The sequence below is a fragment of the Calidris pugnax genome, unplaced genomic scaffold (genome assembly GCF_001431845.1).
Source record: "Calidris pugnax isolate Ruff unplaced genomic scaffold, ASM143184v1 scaffold228, whole genome shotgun sequence".
In the NCBI taxonomy this organism is placed as follows: domain Eukaryota; kingdom Metazoa; phylum Chordata; class Aves; order Charadriiformes; family Scolopacidae; genus Calidris; species Calidris pugnax.
Window position 1 is genome coordinate 427,668 of NW_015091017.1, and position 26,338 is coordinate 454,005.

The following is a 26,338-nucleotide window of genomic DNA, read 5'->3' on the forward strand; positions in this document are numbered from 1 at the left end:
GCTCTCTCCAACTCCCTGAAAGGAGGGTGTAGCCAGGGGGGGTTGGGATGGGACAAGAGGAAACGGCCTCAAATTGCACCAGGGGAGATTCAGATTGGAGATTAGGCAAAAGTTTTATATGGAAAGGGTTCTTAAGCCTTGGAATGGGCTGCCCAAGGAAGTGGTTGAGGCCCCATCCCTGGAGGTGTTCAAAAGCCACATTGACATGGTGCTTAGTGACATGGTCTAGTGATGGGTTTTATCAGAGTTAGGTTGATGGTTGGACTAGATGATCTGAAAGGTCCCTTCCAACCTGGACCATTCTATGATTCTTTTGAATCCCCAGCCTCCCTGGTCCCGGGATGGGTGCTGGCAGGTCCTGGCTGCTTTGGGAGGCTGCGAGGCAGAGGAGGGCAGTGACTCCCAGGAACTCTCCGGAGCCGCGCTGTGGAGCGTGGGGCTGTCTGACTCCAACATTGCAATTACTACATGAAACAAAGCACCGATAAAAATAGTGTGGTTTCTTGCCATGCTTCATTTCCTTCTGGATAGTCGCAAAATGTCCCTGTTTGATTCTTTTCTTTGTATGACTTCAGTGAGTCATTGTGATCACACTGCTCTGGCAGCGTTTGGAAAAACTCTGAAAGACAGAATATTTCCCTGAATTTGCCAAATGTTTCACATGGAAGCCGCTACATTTCAGGTAGTCTTGCCATGTTCTTCCTATTTTTTGAACTATAGAGATATATATATTTAAATATATCCTTCCTGTAAGAGTTACTCATATTTTAAATCAATTGCCTGATGCCGCATGGGTTTTTTTGGAGAAGCAATAGTGTACTTTAATCAGTTCCTTCCCCCCAAAGTGTTCATTTTTAGCTAATAAAGGAATCATATCCCTGCTACGTGCACAGACTATTTCAGATCCAGCATCACTGTCCTTTTCCCGTGTCTGTCTGAGCATCTGTTGGCAAATAAATCACTCTGCTCTGGATGTGGGCGTCATGTAAGAGCATATTTAGTGGAACAGGTAATTTGTGGGGTTCTGGTGGCTGTCCCCCCAAGCAGACGTGTGGGACATGGCTGGGGTACCGTGCCCAGGTGAGTGCCAAGCTGTTTGTACTTGGCAGAGCCAAGGCTCCCGTCGTCCCCACTAAAAGGGGATGTTGGAACCACTTTGCACGTGGAGGGAGCGTGTGTGCCGCAGGAACGGACCCTTGAGCTGCAGCTGTTGTCTGGAATTTCTTCCTGAGCACACACACACCTACCTGGGGGGGTTTCCTGAGCTCTGCTTTTGGCTTTATTTTCCACAGTGCCGCTCCGTAGCCTTCCCTTTCCCCACCAGGCTGTCCTCTTCTCTGCCACTGCTGGCTGCCTTCCAAACGCAGGGCACGGCCGCCTCTGAGGGAGATCCTACACACTGCTTGTGCTTGGCCATTTTTTTTAAATACATTTGCCTTGGCCATGCGTTTTTTACTGAAAAAAGGATTTTTTTTTTGTACAAGCTGCCCAGTTTGGAGGACGGTGGTGCAGGTTGTGCCTCCTGCATTGGGGTTTGGTGGTGACACCCCGTTTGGTTTGGAGGACAGTGGTGCAGGTTGTGCCTCCTGCATTGGGATTTGGTGGTGACACCCCGTTTGGGTTCCTTGAGCGCTTGCAGAGCCCTCTGTCTGTGACAGCTCTTCCATGAGGAGTGAAGAGCTGCTTAACGTGGGCATCTGGGGTTGGACGTGGGCTGTTGACAGAGATTAATTGCTCCAACAGCTGCTGCTGTCCAGACGTACATCACACAGGTACACGGGCCATATGTTCCTTCCACATTAATGCTGACCTGTCTCAGGATGTTTTCATATCTGATATTAGCCAAGGTAGGGAGCAGGAAAAATGGCCTGACCCTGGGTATCACCATCTTCTCTATATTGGTAGTTACAGTTACTGGCAGGATGAAAGCTGGGAGCAGATTGCAGGAGCGTTGGCTGTTTTACCCTTTTTGTTTCCAGAACACTTGTTATTTGGATTCACCTTCATAAAACTTTGGCTATCTAGATTTAGATTGATAGGTGGGTGATTCATGACATCAATCAGATGGGCAAGAAATGGTGTGGGCTAGACTTAAGCAGCAGGGCTCTCGAGCAGAGGACAGGATTCCCTTTCTAAAACTTCTCTTTCTGTTGGATTTTAAATTTTTAAACATCATTTTCTTGCGCGTTGCAAGGCTCTTACGGGGGCTTTCAGTGCTTGAGACCCATGGTGTGAGCAGGTTGTGTGAAGGTAAGAGAGCAGCAGGTACCAGGTCTGTCTCTGAAGGGACATCCTGATGATTTTGGGGTCTGGTTTGAGGAAGGGGCAGCAGCAGAGGACCCCGAGCTCCTCATGAAGGACGGGGACGCTGCTGTTGCTGCTGGGGTTCAAAGGCACGTTCCCTCCCCGCAGGTCTCCTGCACAGGTTGCCACTCACACCAAATCATTTCTCCCATTTGTCCATGTTCTCAGACCCGTGGAGCTGGGGTTGATTTGTGACCCAGCCCCACAGTCTCCATCTCCAGGGGCGGGATGGGGAGCTGGGAGAGCAACAGAGCTTTTCCGTGGATTTTCCCCAGTCACTGCTAATTCCTAGCATCCCTTGGGTGATCAGCCTCCTTCTCCTGCCTGATTCATTCAGTGCCATCGTGAGATGTTTGACATCACCATCATTTCTATGTTTAGTGAGTTATATATTTTTTTTAATGCTTTGTGACACCTTTAAATGAAGCGGGTAGAGAAAGTAGGTTTTGGAAAAGCAGGAACATCTGGTGTTTGCGTGTTTTGTTCGGCAACTTTGTGGAATTAATACAATCCTGAAGTAGAGAAGAGAAATTACACATGAACTTATAAGTTAATTAGCTCTAACTCTCAGGTGCTTGAACATAAAGTTAGGATTGTCACGTCAGATGGTTTCTCACGCCTGGCGTGGTTCCAGGTCATTCTGCTGGAGACAGTGCAGCAAGAACAGGAGCAGGCTTTAGAGGTGGCTTCCTTCCCACACCCAAAGAGACTTTTTTTGTCATTTAACCGACCAATTAGTTGGCACAGCATAAGCTTTGTTATCCAGCAGTGTGTGTAGCATTTGTTCTGTTTAGAGAAACAGGGATCTGGAGCAAATTGCAATCTGAGGGTTTGAAGAAAATTAGTAGGGGGGTGTTCAGGAGGAGCATCAAATAGTATCTTCTCCTCCTGTTCCCTGGCTAATCTGGCTCTTCCACAGCCAGAAACCTGCAGTACTAAAACGACTGCTGACATGGTACAGAGTACAGCTTTAAGGAAAAGAAGATAAATACAAAATTAATCTTTAATTTTATGTTTGCATATTGTTTCTGCTTCAGGCTGTGTAAGCTTAGTCCTTTTTTGACCTTTTTATTCTCAAGTTCTGGCGAGCAGCTTAGGAAATGCAGCCTCCTGTGTACCAAGTGTCATCCTGTCTCAAGTCCTTAACAGCACAACCTGTGCTCAGAAAGCAACACCTTTTTACCATGAGCTGTTAAAGAAAGGTGAAGCTTGCTCCTGTGAATGCTTGCCAGGTGGTTTTGCATGTAATAACTGACCATGAGAAACGTGGAAGCAGGCAGGAGTTGGATGTGAGAGCAACAGAATAAACACCACTGTGGTGAAACATCAAGTTCCCGAAGAGTTATTAAACTTGCTTTGCTGGCTGTTGAGTTCATTGGATAAACATATGGAAAGTTAATTGTTTTGTTAAGGGTACGTTTTAAAACTCCAGAGGTGTTTTGCAGGTCATTAATGCTGCCCTGGCTCTGGCTGCCAAGCCCCAGAGCAAACTGGCTCAGGAGAACATGGATCTCTTCAAAGAGCAGTGGGAGAAGCAAGTCCGCGTGCTGACCGATGCCGTCGATGACATCACTTCCATTGATGACTTCCTGGCCGTCTCAGGTAATTAGGGATGTGATCTCACCAATAATGGTGCTCGGAACTGAGCTTATTGCTGGGAAGGGGTGGTTTGGGCACGTGGCCTGGAGCCTTCTGGGCTGGTTGGAAGGAGCGGGGCTGGGACGCGTCATCTGCTGCCGAGCGAGGTGTGAAAGCAGAGCAGGAGCTCTTGGCACAGGGAGAGGGATTTTTATAGCGTGAAAACGGTGATAGTTTGGTTCAGCAGGTACTCTAGAAACCTGTCACTGCACTTGTGCAGGAATAAATGTATATATTTACATGGCAGTAGACAGATCAGCTTAAACACAGCGAAAGACACTTTATGTCTCGAGATGCTGAATTGGTAGCTCAGCTACTGATAAATTGCATCTACCTACTGTAGTCAAACCCCACCAGTAACAGCCGGGGAAATAGAATATCTTTATGGTCAAGTTAGGAACTATGAAAAAAGATGATCCCTCAATTCACCTTAGACTTTTTTTATGTAAACAAAAATGAATATCAAACCACGGTCATATGAGTTAATTAAAAGAAAACTCTTCCTATACAGGATGTTCTGTAAATGTTTTTAACCGTCTCAGCTTTAGTGAAGCTTTTATTTTTAAAAAGATTAAATAATTATAATAGATTGATAATTCCATTTGGCAAAGTGCTTGCCAAGATAACCTGTTCTATCAGCACCATTGATAAAGACCCGTTATTAGCTGCTGTGACCTAGAAATAAGGGGGGCATTTTTATTTCCACATCCTTTAATTCTGCTCTAGTCAGAGGACACAGTGAAATAACCACGGGGGTTGTGTCTGCAATAGCCCTCACAAATTACCACTGCAAACTCTGGGTCTCGTTTTCCTGGTGCAAACAGCGTCGGGCATCTCAAGTGACCTAAAACCTCTGGTTGTAAAGAGTGATTTCACAGGAAGATGGGTGGCATCAGAAGTCCCAGGTGGTCATATCTGGGAAATGTAAACAAAAACTTGCAGCCTGAATCAAAAGGACATCTTTTAATATTAAAAAAAAAAAAAAAAAGAAGGACAGACAAAAAACCCCAAGTAATGTTTCTACAGTGAGTCACCTGTATTATACATGTTGTATTGTGGTTCCCTGGGCTCTGAATAAAGCTGTTCTCTGCAGTGAGTTAGCATAAACTTCCCGGGCAGTCGAGTGTCCTGGTTCTTTGTGTCTGTCGCCCGCTCGTCGCTGCAGCGGCGGTTGGAATCACACAGCTGTGAGGAGCCTATTTCTGGGGAAATATATTTAGAGAGAATGGCGTGCTGAAGTTCACAGCGCCGCTCGGAGTTTGCCCATGAGTGTGGGACAGGTTTGAAAGAGAATCACAGAATCACAGAATCTTAGTGGTTGGAAGGGACCTCTGAGATCATCGAGTCCAACCACACAAAAAAAAACAAAAACAAAAAACAAAAAACAAACAAACAAACAAAAAACCAAACCAAACAAATCCAAAACACACCACACCAAACACCCACCAAAAACACCGCATCCACCAACTAAACCCCACACTCAACACCTCACCATAAACCAATAACCTTGGGCACTAGAGCATGCCCTGAAGAGCCATGTCTATACGTTTCTTAAATACCTCCAGGGATGGTGACTCCACCACCTCCCTGGGCAGGCTGTTCCAGGGCCTGACCACCCTCTCAGTAAAGTAGTTCTTTCTAATATCTAATCTAAATCTCCCCTGCCCCAACTTCAGACCATTTCCTCTGGTCTTGTCGTTCGTCCTTTGGGAGAAGAGGCCAACACCTGCCTCTCTACACCCTCCTTTCAGGTAGTTGTAGAGGGCAATGAGGTCTCCCCTCAAAGCTGTTAGTCTGGGAGAACTCTGTCTGTGGGAACCTGCCTCCCTGAATTTCACTCACAGGTGTGGCACCCAAAATGCTGTAGTTCGAGACACTCGAGTGCATTCAGCATTTATTTATCTGTGCTGCGTTATCAGAGAGATGATAGAAAAATACTTACTGCTTTCAATACCGTTTGTTTGAACTCTGGTGCATGCTTTCCATACAAATGCCACAACTCCCAATTGGTCTGCCAGAAGTCTAAACATCTCTTTGGGTAAGATTGTGATGACTGTGATTTATCCCAGGTTGTGTTTGGGGTTGCCAGGCTGTTTGTGCAGAGCAGGGTTTTATCAGTAAGCAGAATTAGGAAGTGTCTTGTGGGTCTGTGTGTGTGATAGCACATTCCTACACCATGGTGTATTGAAGTGTGTGCTTCCTGGCTCAGCTTACTCTACAGAATTTATTAATTATGCACAAGTAAAGGCTTGATGAAAGAGATGTTTGGTTTAGATAATGGCAGGAGATCGTACAAGAATAAGGGTACTTAAATGCAGTGTGTTGCAGATAAGTTTTGCAGGTTACAACATTTTACAGAGGGCATGAGAAAGGCCCTGCTGAGCTCAGACAATGGCCTGGCCATGGCTAATTGTCAGTGCCCAGGAGATTGATAACAGAGGAGTCTTGTAGGCTGAAGGTCTTTCCTCCACGCTCCAAACCATGAGTGATTTGCAGCTCAGGGAGCTCCAGCGTCAGAGGTGCTATCTACTGAACAGTCCTTGACAGATTTTTCTCATTTAAGCTTGTGTTAGCTGCTCTTCCAACCATTATAAACCGCTGGCATCTCCATCATCCTGTGCAGAATTCACAGCTTAATGGTGCTCTGGGTGAAGAACCTCCAGTGTCGCCTCTCTGCTTCCTTTGATGCCCCTCACTGTAGCAGAAGATGGTGAAGTGGTTTTATTCCCTGCTCGCTTTCTTCTTGCTGTTTGTAAATGCACAGACTTCTGCCATACACGTAGTCAGTCACCTCTTTCTTGACGGCTGAGTCTTTGCCTGTTGCATTATTTCTCATTTCAAAGCTCTTCTGTCCCTTTTATAATTCTTACCCCTCTTGTCAGTGCCTTCCCGGAGCACTCTGGGGGTGGTTGTGTGCCCACTAGCTCTGTTCTTTAGAGCAGTTGCTGATAGCACCGTGTAATTGTCAAATTCAATGTTCCCAAATTACCTGGATCTCCTTTGAAACCCTCTAAAAAAGAACCATTCCATTTTCTGCCTTCTGTTCCTCCGCCGCCGGCAGAGGTTTCCGCCAGGGACTGCCCGTCACAGCCCAGCTGGTTTGTCTTAAGAGCCTCCAGATGAATATTGCGTGGGCCCCATGATTGTCCTTCTTCATTACGAGATGAATATTGTATTTACAATTATGTGAACACTCCAGTATTTGTTCCATAACTGTGTCTGCTGCCGCTGCGGCTTGACTGGCTTCCTCCAGTGTCCCTGGTCAGGAGAAGGGCCACCACGGGCATAGTTCTTAGACCTTCCCTAGAGGACATGGCAGAGAAGTGGAGCTTCTCATCTATGGCTTTATCTCCTGACCTGCTTTTGATCTCCTGTAGCCCTCAGACTCCCTCCCAGACTTCTTAGGATGTTTGGAAAAGGATTTCTTAACCCCTTTAACGGGGAGGTGGGTGGGTGTGGAAGGTTTTTGGTGGGGGTGGACTGAGGATTGACAGTTGTGGGGGACTTTTCATTCTGTTAGCATTTCACAGTTTTATATATCTCCTTGTTTGCTCTAAAAATAATTTTTATTGGAAAAATGTCTTTCCTCTTACCTCCTTACCTCCTTGCCAAACCTCACTGTATTTTCCCTATGGTTGGTTTGGTAGGACAAGATCCCTTTGCCGTGGCCTGGGTTATCTTCTGGGATCTATTCTGTTGCTGGGAGCTTTTCCCCAGCCCGACAGCAGGAGAGCTCTTAGCTTTGCTGCCAGCCAGTGTCACCATGTGCTGGTGGTGAACCCCTGTGTCAGCATTTTTTGGGCTCTGCCACCCCAGCCTCAGCAGATGGCCCTTTGTGCCAGATACTCGTGGGCCATGTGCCTGTAGGACAGGTAGCAGTGCATGTACGTAGAAGCACAGAGAACAGTGTCAAATCTTATTTATTATCATCCAACCAGAGACTATAACCCAAGCAGATGCACCTGACAGTCCCTGTGTCCCCGTGGCCGCTCGCAGACCGCCCCGGGGGGGTTATCCTTCCCTAAAAGTGCCTTCCTGGCCACTCCGCATCCGCAACAGACATTAAATGATCAGCGGGCATTGAAATATCCATCTTCATTTTGTCCATGCTTTTTATTAAAGTTCCTGTAATCCAAAGAGGCTTTTAAATGGGCTGTGGCTTAATTTATTCGTTACAGAATCCGAGCAATAAACAGTCTGTGTTTTGGCCGGATGCCGATGCTTTCTCTCTTCCCTGCTGCAGCTTCCAGGGGTGTCTGTCTCTCGCTTTAAATCCCCAAACCCTGCGTGCTCCTCGCCGGGGCTCTGGTGCCTGGGCTGCCTGCTCACTGACTTGTCACATCACTAATGAACCTGCTCTTCTCTCTCTTAGGGCCAAATCCTGCCCTCGGCTGAACTCGTTCAGGCTGAGTTGCTTCAGAGGTATTTCACAAGTGGCTTTTTTTTTTTTGGTCCAGGTCGCTCACACAAGTCTCGCAATATTGCACCTGGCTCTCTTAATTTTATGTAAATTAGGCATAACTCTTCCAGCAGCCGTCCTTTCAGCCAGTTTATACAAATCCTCTATCAGTCAGCTCGATGTGCTCCTCATCTCTACAAACTCTTGCAAAATGGCTCTTTTATTACCTGCGTAGGGAATAAAAGCCATTTCAGTGGCACGGGTTGGCAGCGTAGCATGAGTAAGTCAGTGGTAAGTAACACTGGAAACTATTTTAAACGAGAGAGCAGAAATGTTTCCAAGTTGGTTTCATACCAAGCAGCCCAAGTGCTGATGTTGGATGGTGACGCCAAAGGGCTGGTACCTGTATATTAGAGAGGTCTCTGACAGAGCTGGGAAGAGCTTTTTGGGTAGGTTTCCTCAGGTGAGGATCCCAACCTCTGTAGGCACCTTCAGAAATCTCTTTGGGTTTTTTACTCATTTTGGACCTCTTGGAGTTGACAAAGGGGGGAATATATCTCTCTCTAAAAAAGAAAACGTATATTCGAAAAGTAAATTACAAACAGAAGTCTTGGCTTTATTTTGGGGGTTTTTTAAGAGGCAATGAGTACTCTGGTGCTGGAGCACCTTTCTGTAGAAATCACCTCTCTGCATAAATCACCCTGTGTGTTATGTGTCTTAAATTTGAGTGGAGGACTAACAGTTTAATAGTCTCTGATGGTACGTGTGTGGATGGGGGAAAACACCATGTAGGGAGCTAGAAATGTGCAACCAGTGCCCCGGTCTGTGAGAGCGGTGAGTGGATGAGGTGTGGTGCTGGGGATGGGGCCTCCTTGCCCCACGTGCGGGGAAGGGTGGGGGAGTGGCCTGCAAATATTCAGAATAAAGGCTTTGGCACTCCAGGGGAGGAATGGGGAAAGAAACACATTAGGGGAGAATTCACCTGAACTCAGCTTTTCTGTGGGTAAAATTGAGTCCAGATGGGGACAAGAAGTGTGGCTGCCAGTAGGTGGATGGACTGATGGGGTTTTTGAGGCCTGGTTGGGAAGGTTGGCTGTTTGCTGGGCATAGCAAGCTTCAAAATTAATGCTTTACAGCATCTCGCTGGAGGTTTTATAGAGCAGGTCACAGACTGAGAAATGGCAACATGGATGACGGCAACAGGAAAGAAGATATCCCCATCTAAATCCTCCTTTTTTCACCACCAGAGAATCACATTTTAGAAGACGTGAACAAATGTGTCATTGCTCTCCAAGAAAAAGATGTTGATGGTTTAGACCGCACGGCGGGCGCCATTCGAGGACGTGCTGCTAGAGTCATTCACGTGGTCACTTCCGAAATGGATAACTACGAACCCGGAGTCTACACCGAGAAGGTGCTGGAAGCCACCAAGTTATTGTCCAACACAGGTAAGAGCTGAGGTCCTCGCGTTCATCTCGCTCAGGAGGGCGAGCAGCTGGGTACCTGTGAAACCTCTTACAGGCTCCATTTACATACTGTAATGACAATTAGCGGGAGTTATTTGCAGAGCGGTTGCAAAGTGAGAAATGGGATTTTGCTGCGTTGACTGGCTCCCCCCAAATGTCCCCCAAATCACCCCCTCAGCCCCAGACACCCAAACGCACCCCACACAGCGAGTCAGGGCTTGGAAGTTCTGCTGGTGGCCCTGCAGCATCACACTAGGCTCTCTGGGCCAGAAAGAAAATTTCTGCTGATGGGCCCCATAGAATAAATGTGTAATCATTTAGGATAAATTCTGTAAAATGTCTTTATGACTTAAAGAAATATTGTAGGTTGGAGTCACCCACCCCTAAACGATAAATGAGGGTGTTTCCTCTGAACTGGCTGGTAACATCCATATAGGGTAAGGAATGATTCTGCTTGCTTCAATGAGTGCTGGGCCAACTATGAGCTGTTGGGTTTGCCTTAATTACAACTTTGAAGAAGAATCAAGGGTGACACTGAAGAAATGCACAGCAAATGGTTCTGTGATGCTCTTCCTGGGCTGCAGTGAGTCACTGAGGTGCAGCAGCACAACCCGCCCTCTTCCAGTGAGCTTTGTCCTGGTAATACTATTTTTATCCAGAAAAATGATGCGCATCTACAGGGAATATTGAACAAATGCTTCATATTTTATCCTATAGATTTTAACTGCTTCCCCAGGTGTTTTTTCTCCTTGTCTACTAGAAGGGCGAGATAAGCTTTTCACTGTCTCAGGGGGAAAAAAACAAGTAGAAACAAGCAGAAATTGAAGTTAGACTTGAGCTACAGTATTGGTGTCCTTCTACGACCAGTGTTTGGGATTGGAGTGGAACCACTGCAGAGTTTGCAGTGGTAGCTGACAGCGAGGCACACACGTGGAAAACTCCAGCGGGGGGGGACTGACTGCTGTTTCGCGCTCTTCGCGCAGTTATGCCGCGGTTTACTGAGCAAGTGGAAGCTGCTGTGGAGGCGCTGAGCTCAGACCCTGCTCAGCCAATGGATGAGAACGAGTTCATCGACGCCTCCCGGCTGGTGTACGACGGGATCCGCGACATCCGGAAAGCCGTGCTGATGATCCGGGTGAGCACATCCATCTTCCTCCTGGTTCCCCCCTCGCCTTCCCCCACCCCTGCTGAACTGACATGGGTTTTACTGCCAGCAGACAGCCTGAGATTTTCCTTTAGCTCTTGTCTTGTTTGAGCCAGCAGTGTGCCCAGGTGGCCAAGAAAGCCACCAGCATCCTGGCCTGTGTCAGGAACAGCGTGGGGAGTAGGGCCCGAGAGGTGATTGTCCCCCTGTACTGGGCACTGGTGAGGCCTCACCTTGAGTACTGTATCCAGTTTTGGGCCCCCTACCATAAAAAGGACATTGAGGTGCTGGAGCGGGTCCAGAGAAGGGCGACAAAGATGGTGAGGGGTCTGGAGAATAAGTCTTATGAGGAGAGGCTGAGGGAGCTGGGGGTGTTCAGCCTGGAGAAGAGGAGGCTGAGGGGAGACCTTACTGCTCTCTCCAACTCCCTGAAAGGAGGGTGTAGAGAGGTGGGGGTCGGTCTCTTCTCTCAAGTCACAGGCGACAGGACAAGAGGAAATGGCCTCAAGTTACACCAGGGGAGGTTCAGGCTGGATATTAGGAAAAATTTTTTCACTGAAAGGGTTCTCAGCCATTGGAATGGGCTGCCCAGGGAGGGGGTTGAGGCCCCATCCCTGGAGGTGTTCAAAAGACGGGTTGCTGTAGTGCTGGGAGGTCTGGTTTAGTGATGATGCTCCTTGTTTGTTGTGTGGGTGTCTATTTTTGTCAGTGAGGTTGACGGTTGGACAAGATGATCTTTAAGGTCCCTTCCAACCTAGAAGATTCTGTGATTCTGTGTTAACATTCCGAGTCTTCAAAACTGCTAATCACTCCACTGAGCGCTTCAGAAGTAGGTTTTGATTCAGATTCATTAAGCAGATGTGAGCATCAGTGATAGCTGGAGTTGTGCCCCCTTTAAACACCCTTCACGCATCTTTTGTGAGAGCGTGTTAATGCCCCACCTGTTAATGTGCTAAAATCAGTGACCTTTGAGTGAACAACAGCAAGGGGATTCCTAACTATAGATGCTTTTTGGTGGTTTGGGAGCTTGGAAATAAAACCCGATGGCTCTTTATTAAGTATGTTTTGAGAATTGATGCTGGTCAGTCAAAAGCAGGTTTAGGTGAGTTTGGTCTGTAGGTCCTGGAGCGTGTAATTCGTTAATTGGCCAACCTTAGTAAAGAGGGACTGGTGCACGGAGGCTTTGTCTGTGCTGTGCTGGGTGTTTTGGGTGCAGTGAGGGTGATTGAAGCCCTGATTCCAGGTGGGTCAGGCAGGTTGGACTGTCAGAGGTGAGCAGGGAGGACACAGAAGAGCTCCTGCAGTTGACTGAAGGGATGCAGAAAAAAAAGTTCTGGTTGAGGCTGACCTATGGGCACATTTCTTCAATCATAACCTGGTAAAAATGGGCAGGAGCTAGGCAAAAACAAATGTAGGGGTTTATTCTTTTTTTTTCTTTTCTCCTTGTCCCCCTCTGACTCAGACATTGTGGAGAAACTGTCCTCATCTCTCAGAATGGTAACCATGGCAGAGGCACTTTGGTGATAAGTAAATCGAGGACGTACAGCCCCAAAATATATGTGATTATTGCAATAGTAGCTTCCACGTTTGCTGCTGAACGCAAAGAATCAGATGGAAAATCAGAAGAAGAGCTGACAACCACATATGTGCTCTCCATATAGGTTTTTTCCAACTTAAGCTTGGGATTTACAGACAGCCAACGTTAGATGAAGATATCAGGGCTTTCCTGCTATGCAGACAAACTAATTTGATTCGCCCCCTGCTAAAGTCCTTGTTATTCAGGCCACGGGAGCCTGGCTGCCAAGTCCACGTCGTCACTAATTAGCTGAGCTGGCCATGCCAGGAATGCTGACGGTTCCCCTTGCGCCGTGTCTCTGGTGTCAGGGTGCCACGGCTTCGTCACGGCTGCCAGCAGCTCACTGGTGACACAGAGGTGACCTATAAATAAAAGTTCAAATGCTGGTGTTTGTTTTCCAAAGGGCTGGAAGGTGGAGAATGTATTTAGGATGAGAGAGCCATCCAGATGGAGATACCACTCCTCCAGGGCATTGAGGACCACATGCTCACAGGGGGACGCTGCTACACTGGGCTGGGGCAGTCCAGCTCATTTCACCTGAAGCTTTGTCCAGTGGCACTTGTTCTTTATAGGAACCAAAGGAAAAGTTATTTAAACACCTAATTTTGTGTTTATGTAGTGTGTTTTCAAAACTAAACTCATACGCTATCTGTTATTGAAGCAAAGCTCTTCCCTCCCTGATTCCCAGGCAATCTCTCATCGCCCCCAGAGGAGTTTTTGCCCCTGTGTGTAGCTCAGATTTTGTGGCTTTTGGGATGGATGGGCAGAGAAGGAGGCTTGAGAATCATCAACAGTTACTAAAGATGCAGCAGAACCTTTTTCTTTATTATTTCTTAAATATTGATACACTTAGCTACTTAGTAGGGTACACCCTTATGCTGATTTTGTGGATATACTCTGTTCTCTATTGTGGAGTTGTCTTCTCTGGAGACATTCCAAACCCACCTGGACACCTTCCCGTCCAACCAGCTCTGGGTGACCCTGCTCTGGCAGGGGGTTGGACTGGATGATCTCCAGAGGTCCCCTCCAACCCTCACCACTCTGGGAGTCTTCAAGGCATGGAGAGGAGTGCTGCTACGCTGGGCTGGGGCAATCCAGCTCCTTTCACCTGAAGCTTTGTCCAGTGGCACTTGTTCTTTATAGGAACCAAAGGAAAAGTTATTTAAACACCTAATTTTGTGTTTATGTAGTGTGTTTTCAAAACTAAACTCATACGCTATCTGTTATTGAAGCAAAGCTCTTCCCTCCCTGATTCCCAGGCAATCTCTCATCGCCCCCAGAGGAGTTTTTGCCCCTGTGTGTAGCTCAGATTTTGTGGCTTTTGGGATGGATGGGCAGAGAAGGTTGATGACAGGCTGAAAGGCAGAATGACACTGTGTGTAGATCAGGTTGTGTGGCTTTTGGGATGGATGGGCAGAGAAGGAGGCTTGAGAATCATCAACAGTTACTAAAGATGCAGCAGAACCTTTTTCTTTATTATTTCTTAAATATTGATACACTTAGCTACTTAGTAGGGTACACCCTTATGCTGATTTTGTGGATATACTCTGTTCTCTATTGTGGAGTTGTCTTCTCTGGAGACATTCCAAACCCACCTGGACACCTTCCCGTCCAACCAGCTCTGGGTGACCCTGCTCTGGCAGGGGGTTGGAGTGGATGATCTCCAGAGGTCCCCTCCAACCCTCACCACTCTGTGAGTCTTCAAGGCATGGAGAGGAGCTGAAATACCCCAGGTCTTCACTGGCAGCATCCTCACCTTTGCTTTTTTTTTTGCAACTGTTTTGCATTTCCATCTTTATTTTATCTGTATCACGAGATGTCTGTATTGAAAAACAAGTTTGTGAAGTTCAAATCGTAGGAAAGAAATCTGAAGAGCAGGGACTTTATTTGCGTCTTATCTGTTAATCACAATTTCTTGTGTTTATCGGCAAAGTTCTTGGTTGCTCCAGCTCTGCCAAATAGTCATGAAGTGCCACTCTGGGCAGAGATGTAGTATTTTGACAAACATGCTGTTTAAACTTGATAAGCTTTTATAAAAAGTTTGCCAGCTCTAGACTGGCAGTAGCAAAAAATAAATCCTAGGCAAGCAGGAACTAGGTCAGATGTGTTTAGCCTACAGCATAAAATCTGGCCCTTACTAGCTCAAAATTTTTCAGCTTTTCCTGAGGGATAAGAATAAATTTTGGTGTATTTTATCTGTTGTTAATTTAGTCGAGGCTTTTGTTGGTAGTTGTGCTAAATACGATGCCCGTGGTTTTGAACCAGGCCTTAAAGCTGTGTGTAATTTTAGCTTCGGAGTCTCAAGTGAAGCCTTTACGTTTAACCAAGTTGTAAAAATAGTGTTTGTTTTGCAAAAAAACCTATTTTTTCCTGTGTTTCAAATCCCGAGTGCGCCAATGTCCTGACAAATCTCAGGCGTTCAGTCACTGGGGTGTAATTTTGGGGATCCCTGTGGTATTTAACAGGAGCAGCCAAGCGTACGGAATCAGCGTGCTCACACGCTGCACAGGCACTACAGTTACCTTGCTGTTGAAAACCTTGAGTAATTTTTATATTCACTTACTTCCCTTCTCTCTGCTTGAAAAATAATGTTCCTGTTGGTTTTTAGAGCCGTGAAGTCTCTATTTTGACTCTGACTGGATTGCTCTTTCCTCAGACTCCTGAAGAGTTGGACGATTCTGACTTTGAGACCGAGGACTTTGACGTGCGGAGCAGAACCAGTATTCAGACTGAAGATGATCAGCTCATCGCTGGGCAAAGCGCCAGGGTAAGGAAGAAATAATGTTATAAAACCATGACAAAAAAGAGTTACACTTTCCTTGAAAACCCAGGTTAAATTTTTTGGGGGTGGTGGTGAAAATGCTGGCTCAGAAAACTGGCGTTCTTTATTTCCCTTCTTCCTTGGAAAAGGAGGTTTAAGTGAAATGCAGCGTGTGTTGGTCTGATGGGTGTGAGAAACATCTGTGTTTTATTTTGGATGTTCTGAAAGATCAGAATCCTTTTAATGCCAATGAACTCTTCGTACTTGGACTCGGCAGGGGCTGCAGGCACCGCCGTTTGGTTGGGGGAGTGTGGAGGGAGATACGGGGCGAATCATCCTGTTGCACTAACGGCATTTTCAACAGGCAAACACCAAGTTTGTGGGCAAGAAATTCGTACAGAACATCTTCTCACACACGTGTCGGTGTGTGTTTGGCCACTGAGCAGTTGGTGAAGCCAATGTTGAGAGGAGCTCAAAAATGAAATCACTTAAACCACCTGCATTTCCTGTGGCTGTTAAACGTGAAAGCATTGATAGGCAATATATGATCATTAACAGGTGAAAACTTAAAACCAGTACATTGAAGGAAAACCAGGCCTTACCTGTTGTTTTTATTTGACGTGTCCCCTTCTGGATCGATAACAATTTATGCTCTTGGGAAACTGCCATGAAAGATTTTTTGTGAAGGCTCTTCTTGCCTGAAACCAAGGGAGAAGTAGCCAGACCTTATTTATCAAACTTCTGCCGTATCGGCTTCGGAATTACACTAACCGAGAGGATTTTTTCTGCTCTCCTTCCTCGTGCAAGCACTCTCTATACCTGTATCCCTCTCCCTGCTTTTATTTAACTGCAGGAATTTCTAATTTACCTTTTAGCACAGCTGCTGCCAGGGGCTTTTTTGTACCAAAGACTCCTTTTCCCCTGCTCCTGGAGGCACGACTGCTTCTGGTATTTATGAAGGCAAGGGCACTGAGTCTCAGACAGGCCATAAACCTACTCTAATAGATTTTATTCAGGAATAAGCACATACTCTTTATTTTCTCTTGCTCTTTCCTCAGTATGCATGCTTCAAAATAGTACATCTAGCTTTTTGCAGGAAGAAGTCTCATATTTCTTGTGTGCATTGCGACACTGAGAAATACCCGAGCGGAACTTTCCTTTTAAAACTCTTAAATTTTGTAGAAAAGACAAGTCTCTGCTCTTGGTGCCGTTTTTCCTTTGTTGGATGGTAATGCCTAGAAAACTTCTTTGGTGTCTAACAATTTCATCTTGCCCATATTTCGGATGGCATCTTGTCTTTCTGGGCACACTGTCTTAAGAGCGAGCGTAAACTGTGGTTCAGAATAGGAGGAAATGGTTCTGCAAAGCCTCTAGGTAGAGGATTGCTATTAAAGCTTTATCCCTCATCTACATGACTTAAATTGGTTGTTAGTGAAATGCTCCCAAAAGCCTTCCACGAGTGGTGACACGTGGCATCTCTCTTCCAGGCTATCATGGCTCAGCTCCCTCAAGAGCAAAAAGCCAAGATCGCTGAGCAAGTCGCCAGCTTCCAGGAAGAAAAGAGTAAATTGGATGCTGAAGTGTCCAAGTGGGATGACAGCGGGAATGACATCATCGTTCTGGCCAAACAAATGTGTATGATTATGATGGAAATGACAGACTTCACCAGGTGAGTCTTTTTAATCTGTGCGCACGCCACCTTCTCTCAGAACTGGCTGGGGTGCTCCTCTTTCAACCAAATATTTCGCAAGTACTCTTTAAAAAGAGTCTTACTTATAATTTCCTTTAAGTGTTACCCTATTAAAGCCTGTGTATTAACTCGGGAGATGCATTACTATGCAGTGACTGGCTGGTAATAACTGTTTAAATTGATCTATAGATACACAGCAGTTATTGCCTGTCTTTCTTTCATTCTTTCTTAAGGGTGATTTTTGTTCCAAGGAAAATATAGATATATATGTGTGTGTGTATATATATATATATATTTGCTCAGTTCCTTACAACATTAAATTCTATGGGCTTCTTGATATTACTATACTGCAGAAATGGTTCCTAGTACGGTTATTTGCCAAAGAAAGAGAGGGGGTTTGATGCCTTTTGAAATTCATTTGCCAGATTTTATGCAACGCTATTTTTTAAGCTTGATATTGCATTCCATGAAAACGGCAAATCTGTCTTCTAAAATGTTATCTCTTATCATCATTAGGTTGCTTAAAATAGTAAAATTTAAGATGTTTTTATTCCTAGATTTAACCTAAATATGTTGGGGGGGGGGAGGCTGGAAGGGGGAAACTGTCTTGAAAATGAAGGTGCCTATTTCTGTGCAACCTTATTCGTGCAGTTGGGGTGGGGAAGAGCTTCCAGTGCTGCATGGAACAGAGGGAGAAAAGCAATATCTAGCTCGCTCTGTGCTCTCTGGTGCCAGGAGGTAGACTCAGGTCTGTTTTGCAGGGGGAAAGGGCCGCTGAAAAACACGTCGGATGTGATTAGCGCGGCCAAGAAGATCGCGGAGGCCGGGTCCCGGATGGACAAGCTGGGCCGGACCATTGCTGACCATGTAAGTCACAACTCATTTTCACAAGCCTCCAGCGCAGAGGAGCAGTGAGAGAGCTTTTAGTATCACAGACAATGATGAACAGAAGAAAATGTGTTTATTTGGGTGGGTTTTGGAACTGATTTTCCAGATTTGCTGCTGGAAAATTCTAGCCTTTTCTCTCCGGCAGCTCCCCTGCCGCCCTGAGCAGAGTCAGCAGCTCGGTATGGCCGGCAGTGACACCGGCAGCTCCGCGGCTTGAATCAAGCACCTTCCACTTTGAGGTAGCAATATGCCAGCACCGCTTCACGTCACGGGGAATCTAGGCCAGATTCTCCAACCAAACGGGACTGAAGCTCAATTCTGTCCCTTCTGTCACGCTCAGAACATGCCCAATACTCTCCAAAGAGATGATGAGGCTGCACAGGCAACACCGTCATTACTGCACGTGGCCTGTTGCGCAACCTTTAATATTATTTTTGAGGCAGCTTTTTAATATTAACGATTTCCAAATGCCTCATAGGGTGAATGATGAGATTGTCAACGCTCTCTAGTGTTTTTTTTCATTGTCTACTCAGCGTTCATGCAGACTTTGAGCAAGGCAGGTAGTGACCCGAGCATTTCTACACTGTCCCAGGCTGTTGTGCACGTCGCTGTGCTATAGGTACAAAGGTATTTGAAGAGGATTCTATAGGATTGGAGGAGCATGGGCCAGCTTGGGGGTTTATGCAATGCATCTGCCTTTCCTGAGCCACTTCAGAAACTGGGTTGGGCCAAGCAGAAGTGCCTTTGGTCTCCATCCACACCCAAATTGCAGAGAAACATCAGCATTAGTAATAATATTGTGCCTTCAAGAAAGACCCTGACAGGCCGGTGGGTTAAGTCTGAGCTCAGGGACTGAGCTTTATTTTGTAGCTGGCGCGTGTTTCCCGTCCTTCCCCGAGAGGAGACCCATAACACAAGGTTTCAATAAACCGCTATAGGTACAAAGGTATTTGAAGAGGATTCTATAGGATTGGAGGAGCATGGGCCAGCTTGGGGGTTTATGCAATGCATCTGCCTTTCCTGAGCCACTTCAGAAACTGGGTTGGGCCAAGCAGAAGTGCCTTTGGTCTCCATCCACACCCAAATTGCAGAGAAACATCAGCATTAGTAATAATATTGTGCCTTCAAGAAAGACCCTGACAGGCCGGTGGGTTAAGTCTGAGCTCAGGGACTGAGCTTTATTTTGTAGCTGGTGCATGTTTTCCCGTCCTTCCCCGAGTGGAGACCCATAACACAAGGTTTCAATAAACCCAGGTCACTCTGGAAGTAAATCTTTGTCACGTGGATCCCGTTTTGAACGTTGCATCCAGAGGATGTTGTCTTCACCCTCGTTTATTAATGACGTGGGGAGAAATGGCTGGTGGGGAGAGAAAGTCAAACAGTGCTTTTTAAAATGGGTCTCCTTGCCATGGGGTTCTGACAGCTGTATTTCGGGAAGACCCAGGTGTGCTGTGCCCTGGGTAAATGAAACAAGGAGCAGTTTGTCTTAGAGATCTCAGGGGATCTTGGGCTGAAGGTTTACAATGCCTTTTTTTTTTTTTCTTGAATTCACAAGCTTTATGCAATCCTGGTGTACGGTTTCCTGCACTGAGCCATTTCAAAATACAGAAGAAAACTAAATGGCTCCTTTTAGTAGAAGCAAGGTCCTTAAAAATGTAGAAGATTAAGCCCATGATTTGAAGACAAATACGAGCGGGAGTGTACAGTTAGTCATTCTGACAAGAATATAGCTTTTTTTTTCCCCTGACTCCCATTTTCTACTAATCCTTGGAGCGTGCAGGTTTCGTTACCTGTGCTGGCTCCTGGGGAGCTGGTGGTGGCAGAGGGGGAGCCCCACAGCCCCTCCAGCCGAGCCCCACAGCCCCTCCAGCCGAGCCCCACTGCCATCCTCAGCCTCACGCCGACGGGGGCTGCGTCCTGTTGTCCCCACGACACCCCCTGAATGGTGACCCCTCTGTCGGTGTGTCGGGAGCTCCCGGCCCCGCCGGCGGGCGCTGTTACAGCACATCTCCTCCAGAGAGGGGATTCTGCCACTTTGCTCTGCTCTGGTGAGACCTCACCTGGAGTGTTGTGTGCAGGTCTGGAGCCATCAGTATAAGAAGGACATGGACCTGATGGAGAGGGTCCAGAGGAGGGCCACAAGGATGATCAGGGGGATGGAGCACCTCTGCTACGAGGACAGGCTGAGGGAGCTGGGGTTGTTCAGCCTGGAGAAGAGGAGGCTCTGGGGAGACCTAATAGCAGCCTTCCAGTACCTGAAAGGGGGCTACAGGAAGGCTGGGGAGAGCCTGTTTACAAAGGCCTGCAGTGACAGGACGAGGGGCAATGGCTTCAAGCTGGAGGGGAACAGATTTAGATTGGAGATGAGGAGAGGGTTCTTCACTGTGAGGGTGGTGGAGCACTGGAACAGGTTGCCCAGGGAGGTGGTTGAGGCCCCATCCCTGGAGATATTCAAGGAGAGGCTCGACGAGGCCCTGGGCAACCTGGTCTAGTTGGGGGTGTCCCTGCTGACTGCGGGGGGGTGGGACTAGATGGCCTTTGGAGGTCCCTTCTGGCCTGGACCATTCTATGATTCTGTGATTCTGTGAAAGCAGCAGTTACCCAGGTGTCTCAGGGCTGCTGAGCAGTGCCGAGCCATCCGCCAGCGGGTTTTCCCAGAGGTGTTCCATCTCTCACTCAGCAGCTTGTTTTGAACGGGGGAAGATGAGGAAGTTATGAGTGCGACACAAATGAAGATGATTTGCAGCAAGGCAGGGATTCTGCCTATTATTTTTTTTTTTTTCCAACGTTGAAACACTTACAAAGCAAAAGGAAAAATTCTGTTGCTTGTGTTCTGTGACAGCGGAGGGAGACAGGTTACACCATTGAACTGGAAGGAGCTGGGGGCAAGCACAGGGATTGCCACGCTTCCCAGTAAAGCTCTTGCCATCACACTGGTCCACAGGCTGGGGAAGTGGTCCAGGGGTGTGCTGGTGGCTCTCCTGGGTGACACACACTGCCCCAGGCCATCCTGCTCCTCTTGGCTTCTCTCCCCCAGCAGTGCCGAGCCCGGCTGCTCCATGGGCCTGGCAGTGGCTTTTTATTGGGAATTTTGTTCACCCCCAGGACTGGAGATGCAGTGGGAGGAAGAGAAGTGTCAGCTGTTGCTGGTTTCCACCAACCCGGCGTGTGGGGATGGGGGCTGTGTGCATGGCTTCATCAGCACACCCCGGGGGAGCTCTTCTGCCTTTCCCTGCCCCTTTTCTTTGCAAAAAGGGAGGAAAAGGTGATTCTGCTTCTCCACAGGCGCAGAGTGGGGTGGTGGGAAGGGAATGTGTGTGTGTGCTCTGTCCCAGATGGGTCCTGGATGTGACTGGGAGCAGCTTTTGCCAACGACCACCACAGAGTCTGCGGCAGCGGCTCATCTCGGGGGGCTCGGGGAGGTGGGGGTGTCCCTCAGCACACCCCTGTTTCTGTCACAGCGGTGGGGAATCCTCCCCAGCCAGCTCTGCAGGTGGGGCTTTTGTGGCTGTGGCTGCTGGAGGTTGATACAATAATGTAATCTTTCCTAATCAGTGTTGAAACTGTTGCCTTTTGGGTTTTTGGGGGTTTTTATCTGAGCGTTCCTGCGTAGGAAAGGACAGAGATCATACAGGCATCTGCAGTGCCTTTTGTGGATGTTCTTTTTTATCTCGTGTTACATCTCTATTTAAACATCATCTGTCTTTGAGCTGCATTCTCTGTTCTGCTCATGGAAATAGCACACACAGCACGGGCTGTGGTTTTCCGACTCACGTCACATTGATATATACAGCCCAATAATATTTCCCATTCTGCTGCTTCCCCCACCAATGTTTTGCTGCCTCCTCCAGCCACCGGTAACCACCCGGCAGCCTCTTTTCCTTCAGCCTGTCTCGCCTTAAATGGTTTCCATAAACTGGCAGCCCATAAAGTCCCTGGGATTGTTCAGCAGCCCTTCTGACGGGCCGTACGGGCTGGGAGCAGCCAGCTCAGGTTTTGCCAACGACCACCACGGAGTCTGCGGCAGCTGCTCACCTCGGGGGGCTCGGGGAGGTGGGGGTGTCCCCCAGCACACCCTTGGTTCTGTCACAGCGGTGTTTCTGTCACCAGCTCTGCAGGTGGGGCTTTTGTGGCTGTGGCTGCTGGAGGTTGATACAATAATGTAATCTTTCCTAATCAGTGTTGAAACTGTTGCCTTTTGGGGTTTTTTGGGGTTTTTATCTGAGCGTTCCTGCGTAGGAAAGGACAGAGATCATACAGGCATCTGCAGTGCCTTTTGTGGATGTTCTTTTTTATCTCGTGTTACATCTCTATTTAAACATCATCTGTCTTTGAGCTGCATTCTCTGTTCTGCTCATGGAAATAGCACACACAGCACGGGCTGTGGTTTTCCGACTCACGTCACATTGATATATACAGCCCAATAATATTTCCCATTCTGCTGCTTCCCCCACCAATGTTTTGCTGCCTCCTCCAGCCACCGGTAACCACCCGGCAGCCTCTTTTCCTTCAGCCTGTCTCGCCTTAAATGGTTTCCATAAACTGGCAGCCCATAAAGTCCCTGGGATTGTTCAGCAGCCCTTCTGACGGGCCGTACGGGGCATTTGTCAACATTCCCTTTGCTCTGCCGCCACGCTGCTCCTTCCCTTTGTTAGATGAGCTGTTTGGGAGATGGAGAGCATTTTCCAAAATGGTAATTTCAGCTTTTCATTAGCTCCTTGGCTGGTGCTATTTGTGGACTTTCTCTAAAACATCTTGTACCGCTGACTAATATTGATTAGCTTAAAAAATTAACCTGCGAGCTTTGCTGCGTCGTTATTCACGCTTCTCACCCCACTGAGGGAAGCAGCGTCGGAGTCGCGGATACTTTGGGTGTTTCCTTACCTTCCTTGGGGCTAAGAAGGTGATTTCTGTTAGTTTATGGACGCAGTGGGTCAGATGCCCATGAAGCCACCCAGATCTCCTTAGCCTGTGTTCCAGGCCCACTCCCAGCTTGCCAGAAATCCCATTGCAGTGCTCTGTGTGTGTGTGTATGTGTGTGTGTGTTGCCGTAGCTCACAGCCCAGCACCCTGCCATAGAGCCATCTCTATGTGCAATGTATAACACAGCTGCTTGCTCTCTGCTGTGCTGAAAACTCCACACCAGCTTAGGATCCCTGCTTGTTCCAGCACTGGAAAAAAAAATAATGTATTTATTCACTACACTCACCTTCCTTGGGGAGTTCAGTGTGGGTTATGGCAGATCCATCACTGCTGGGGGGAGCAAGTGCTCCCTGTGAATGTGAGCCCCGTTTGCCCAGCGCTGCTCGTGCTGCAGCCTCCTTTTGTGCCTCCAATACACAGGGAAACTTTGGGTCCTGCTTCCATCTTGTGCAGCTCGAGCTGTAGCTCAGGAGAGAAGGTCTGACAAGAGAACTGGGGCTCAGCCCCTGCTGCTCACCCCCCGGGAGGGGATTTTTGCTCGGAGAGGAGAGGCTGTGTGGCTGGAAGCGACCAACCTGAGCTGGAGCAAAGCACCGAGGAGTAAATTGGTGCCACTTCTAAGGTTGTTCTTCCAAGCGTACCGTGTCCTTGCTGAACCTTCAGTTGCTGGTCCCAGTACAGGGTTTGGGTAGAAGATGAACTGGGAATTTGCTGTGAAGGGGGGTGAGTGGAGAAGAGCTGGGGCAGACAGTGCAGACCTGGGGATCTGGGCAGGGTCTGGGCGGTGGGAAGAGAAGCGGGTGCTGCCCAGAGCAAGACTCTTCTTTCCTTGTCACATCTAACACTGGTCAATCACGGCAGTTTCTCTGGAGTTTTTGCTGCTTGGCTTCTCCAGGACGAGCGGCTCTTGGGGCAGACCCACAGCTAACGTGGTTTCTGGAGGATGGTGTGCCCCACTTGCCCCCGAGCTGAGCTGTGGGGCCGGGGAAAAAACATTTGGGTTTTGTGTGTGAGCACGTGGGTGTGTGGGGTGCTGGAGAGCCTGCAGTTAGTGACTGGGAATTGTGTGCCAAGAACCTGAATGCTGGAGATTTCAGAGTTTCTGGATGAGGTGTAGTTATCTAGGAAGGATGGAGTTCTCTGCAGGGTCTGCCTTTAGTCCCACCCCTGGTTAACACTGGTTGAGTTCCTTCCTGATCTCCTGGTGTGGGACTAGAGGTGAAGTAACGCTGGGTAGAGTGTTGCCTGCCTGAGAGCAGAAACCTGAGGAGTCATCATCATCAAGCCAAGTGCAGGGTCCCGCACCTGGGACGTGGCAACCCCAGGCACAAATACAGGTTGGGTGGGGAATGGCTGGAGAGCAGCCCTGAGGAGAAGGACTTGGGAGTGCTTATGGAGGAGAAGCTCACCATGAGCCGGCAGTGCGCGCTGGCAGCCCAGAGAGCCAACCCTGTCCTGGGCTGCATCAGGAGAAGTGTGGCCAGCAGGTCAGGGAGGTGATTCTGCCCCTCTGCTCTGCACTCGTGAGACCCCACCTGGAGCTCTGTGTCCAGCTTTGGAGTCCTCAACACAGAAAGGACATGGGCCAGCTGGAACAGGTGCAGCGCAGGGACACGAAGATGATCAGAGGGATGGAGCACCTCTGCTATGAAGAGAGGCTGAGGGAGCTGGGATTGTTCAGCCTGGAGAAGAGAAGGCTCCAGAGAGACCTTATAGTGGCCTTTCAATACCTGAAGGGTGCCTATAGAAGAGCTGGAGAAGGACTCTTTGCCAGGAGGTGTAGTGATAGGACAAGGGGAAATGGTTTTAAATTGGAAGAAAAAAGATTCAGATTAGATCTCAGGAAGAAATTTTTTACTGTGAGGGTGGTGAGACACTGGAACAGGTTGCCCAGGGAAGTTGTGGCTGCCCCATCCCTGGAGGGGTTCAAGGCCAGGCTGGATGGGGCTTGGAGCAACCTGGTCTGGTGGGAGGTGTCCCTGCCCAGGGCAGGGGGGTTGGAGCTCGATGATCTTTGAGGTCCCTTCCAACCCAAACCATTCTATGATTCTATGATTCTATCATGAGTCTAATACTGGTTTTGTCCAGGAGACCTGGGAACGCTCGGTAGGAAGATGAGCAGGGGTTTGGAGCAGGGTTGCTGGGTGGGCAAGGGGTGTGTGGAGTTGAGTGGGTGCCAGCAGGTTGAAGATGGCCCGTTTCTCTCTGGTTGATGGCCACCATCCTGGGAATTGTGTGCCAAGAACCTGAATGCTGGAGATTTCAGAGTTTCTGGATGAGGTGTAGTTATCTAGGAAGGATGGAGTTCTCTGCAGGGTCTGCCTTTAGTCCCACCCCTGGTTAACACTGGTTGAGTTCCTTCCTGATCTCCTGGTGTGGGACTAGAGGTGAAGTAACGCTGGGTAGAGTGTTGCCTGCCTGAGAGCAGAAACCTGAGGAGTCATCATCATCAAGCCAAGTGCAGGGTCCCGCACCTGGGACGTGGCAACGCTGGTGCAGCACTAGAGGTGTACAACACGGGTACAGCATTGCCTGCCTGAGAGCAGAAAATTGAGGAGTCATCATGAGTCTGATACTGGTTTTGTCCAGGAGACCTGGGAACGCTCAGTAGGAAGATGAGCAGGGGTTTGGAGCAGGGTTTAAGCCATAAATGCTGTGTTTGACATGATGCAGTGTGTGACACGTGGATGTTGAAGGTGTTCTGTGTAGGCATGTGATGCCTGCTCTGAACTACCTGCTGTGGTCAGAGCTGTACGTGCTGTCACCGTGGTGTCCTCACCTGCAGGCTCCAGAACAGAGTCATAGAGTCATGGAATCACAGAATGGTTTGGGTTGGGTTTGACATGATGCAGTGTGTGACACGTGGATGTTGAAGGTGTTCTGTGTAGGCATGTGATGCCTGCTCTGAACTACCTGCTGTGGTCAGAGCTGTACGTGCTGTCACCGTGGTGTCCTCACCTGCAGGCTCCAGAACAGAGTCATAGAGTCATGGAATCACAGAATGGTTTGGGTTGGAAGGGATCTTAAAGCCCCCCCAGTGCCACCCCCTGCCCTGGGCAGGGACACCTCCCACCACACCAGGTTGCTCCAAGCCCCCTCCAACCTGCCCTTGAACCCCTCCAGGGATGGGGCAGCCACAGCTTCTCTGGCCAACCTGGGCCAGGCTCTCACCACCCTCACACCAAACAAGTTCTTCCCCACAGCTCAGCTCCATCTCCCCTCTTTCAGGGTCAAACCCTTCCCCTTTTTCCTGTGGCTACAAATATGAACAATGAGGGTTCCCATCGTCTCAGCAGGAGCTGTGGTGTTCACCAAAGACGTGCATTGGGATTTGACACGACGCAGTGTGCAGCACGTGGATGTTAAGGTGTTCTGTGTAGGCACGTGATGCCTGCTCTGAACTATCTGCTGTGGTCAGAGCTGTACGTGCAGTCAGTGTGGTGTCCTCACCTGCAGGCTCCAGAACACAGTCATAGAGTGAATGGAATGGTTTGGGTGGGAAGGGACCTTAAAGCCCCCCCAGTGCCACCCCCTGCCCTGGGCAGGGAC

At 48.3% G+C, this 26,338-nt stretch overlaps 1 protein-coding gene across 1 annotated transcript in view; it reads left to right on the forward strand.

Moving 5' to 3' along the window:
* Positions 1–26,338, forward strand: part of CTNNA1 (catenin alpha 1) — a 174,976-nt gene that overhangs the window by 143,665 nt on the left and 4,973 nt on the right. Inside the window, exons 11-16 of the mRNA XM_014955789.1 lie at positions 3,750–3,906; positions 9,589–9,789; positions 10,791–10,942; positions 15,184–15,294; positions 16,776–16,957; positions 17,740–17,845. Of these exons, the coding sequence (XP_014811275.1) occupies positions 3,750–3,906; positions 9,589–9,789; positions 10,791–10,942; positions 15,184–15,294; positions 16,776–16,957; positions 17,740–17,845 (909 nt within the window). The remainder of the gene's footprint in view (positions 1–3,749; positions 3,907–9,588; positions 9,790–10,790; positions 10,943–15,183; positions 15,295–16,775; positions 16,958–17,739; positions 17,846–26,338) is intronic.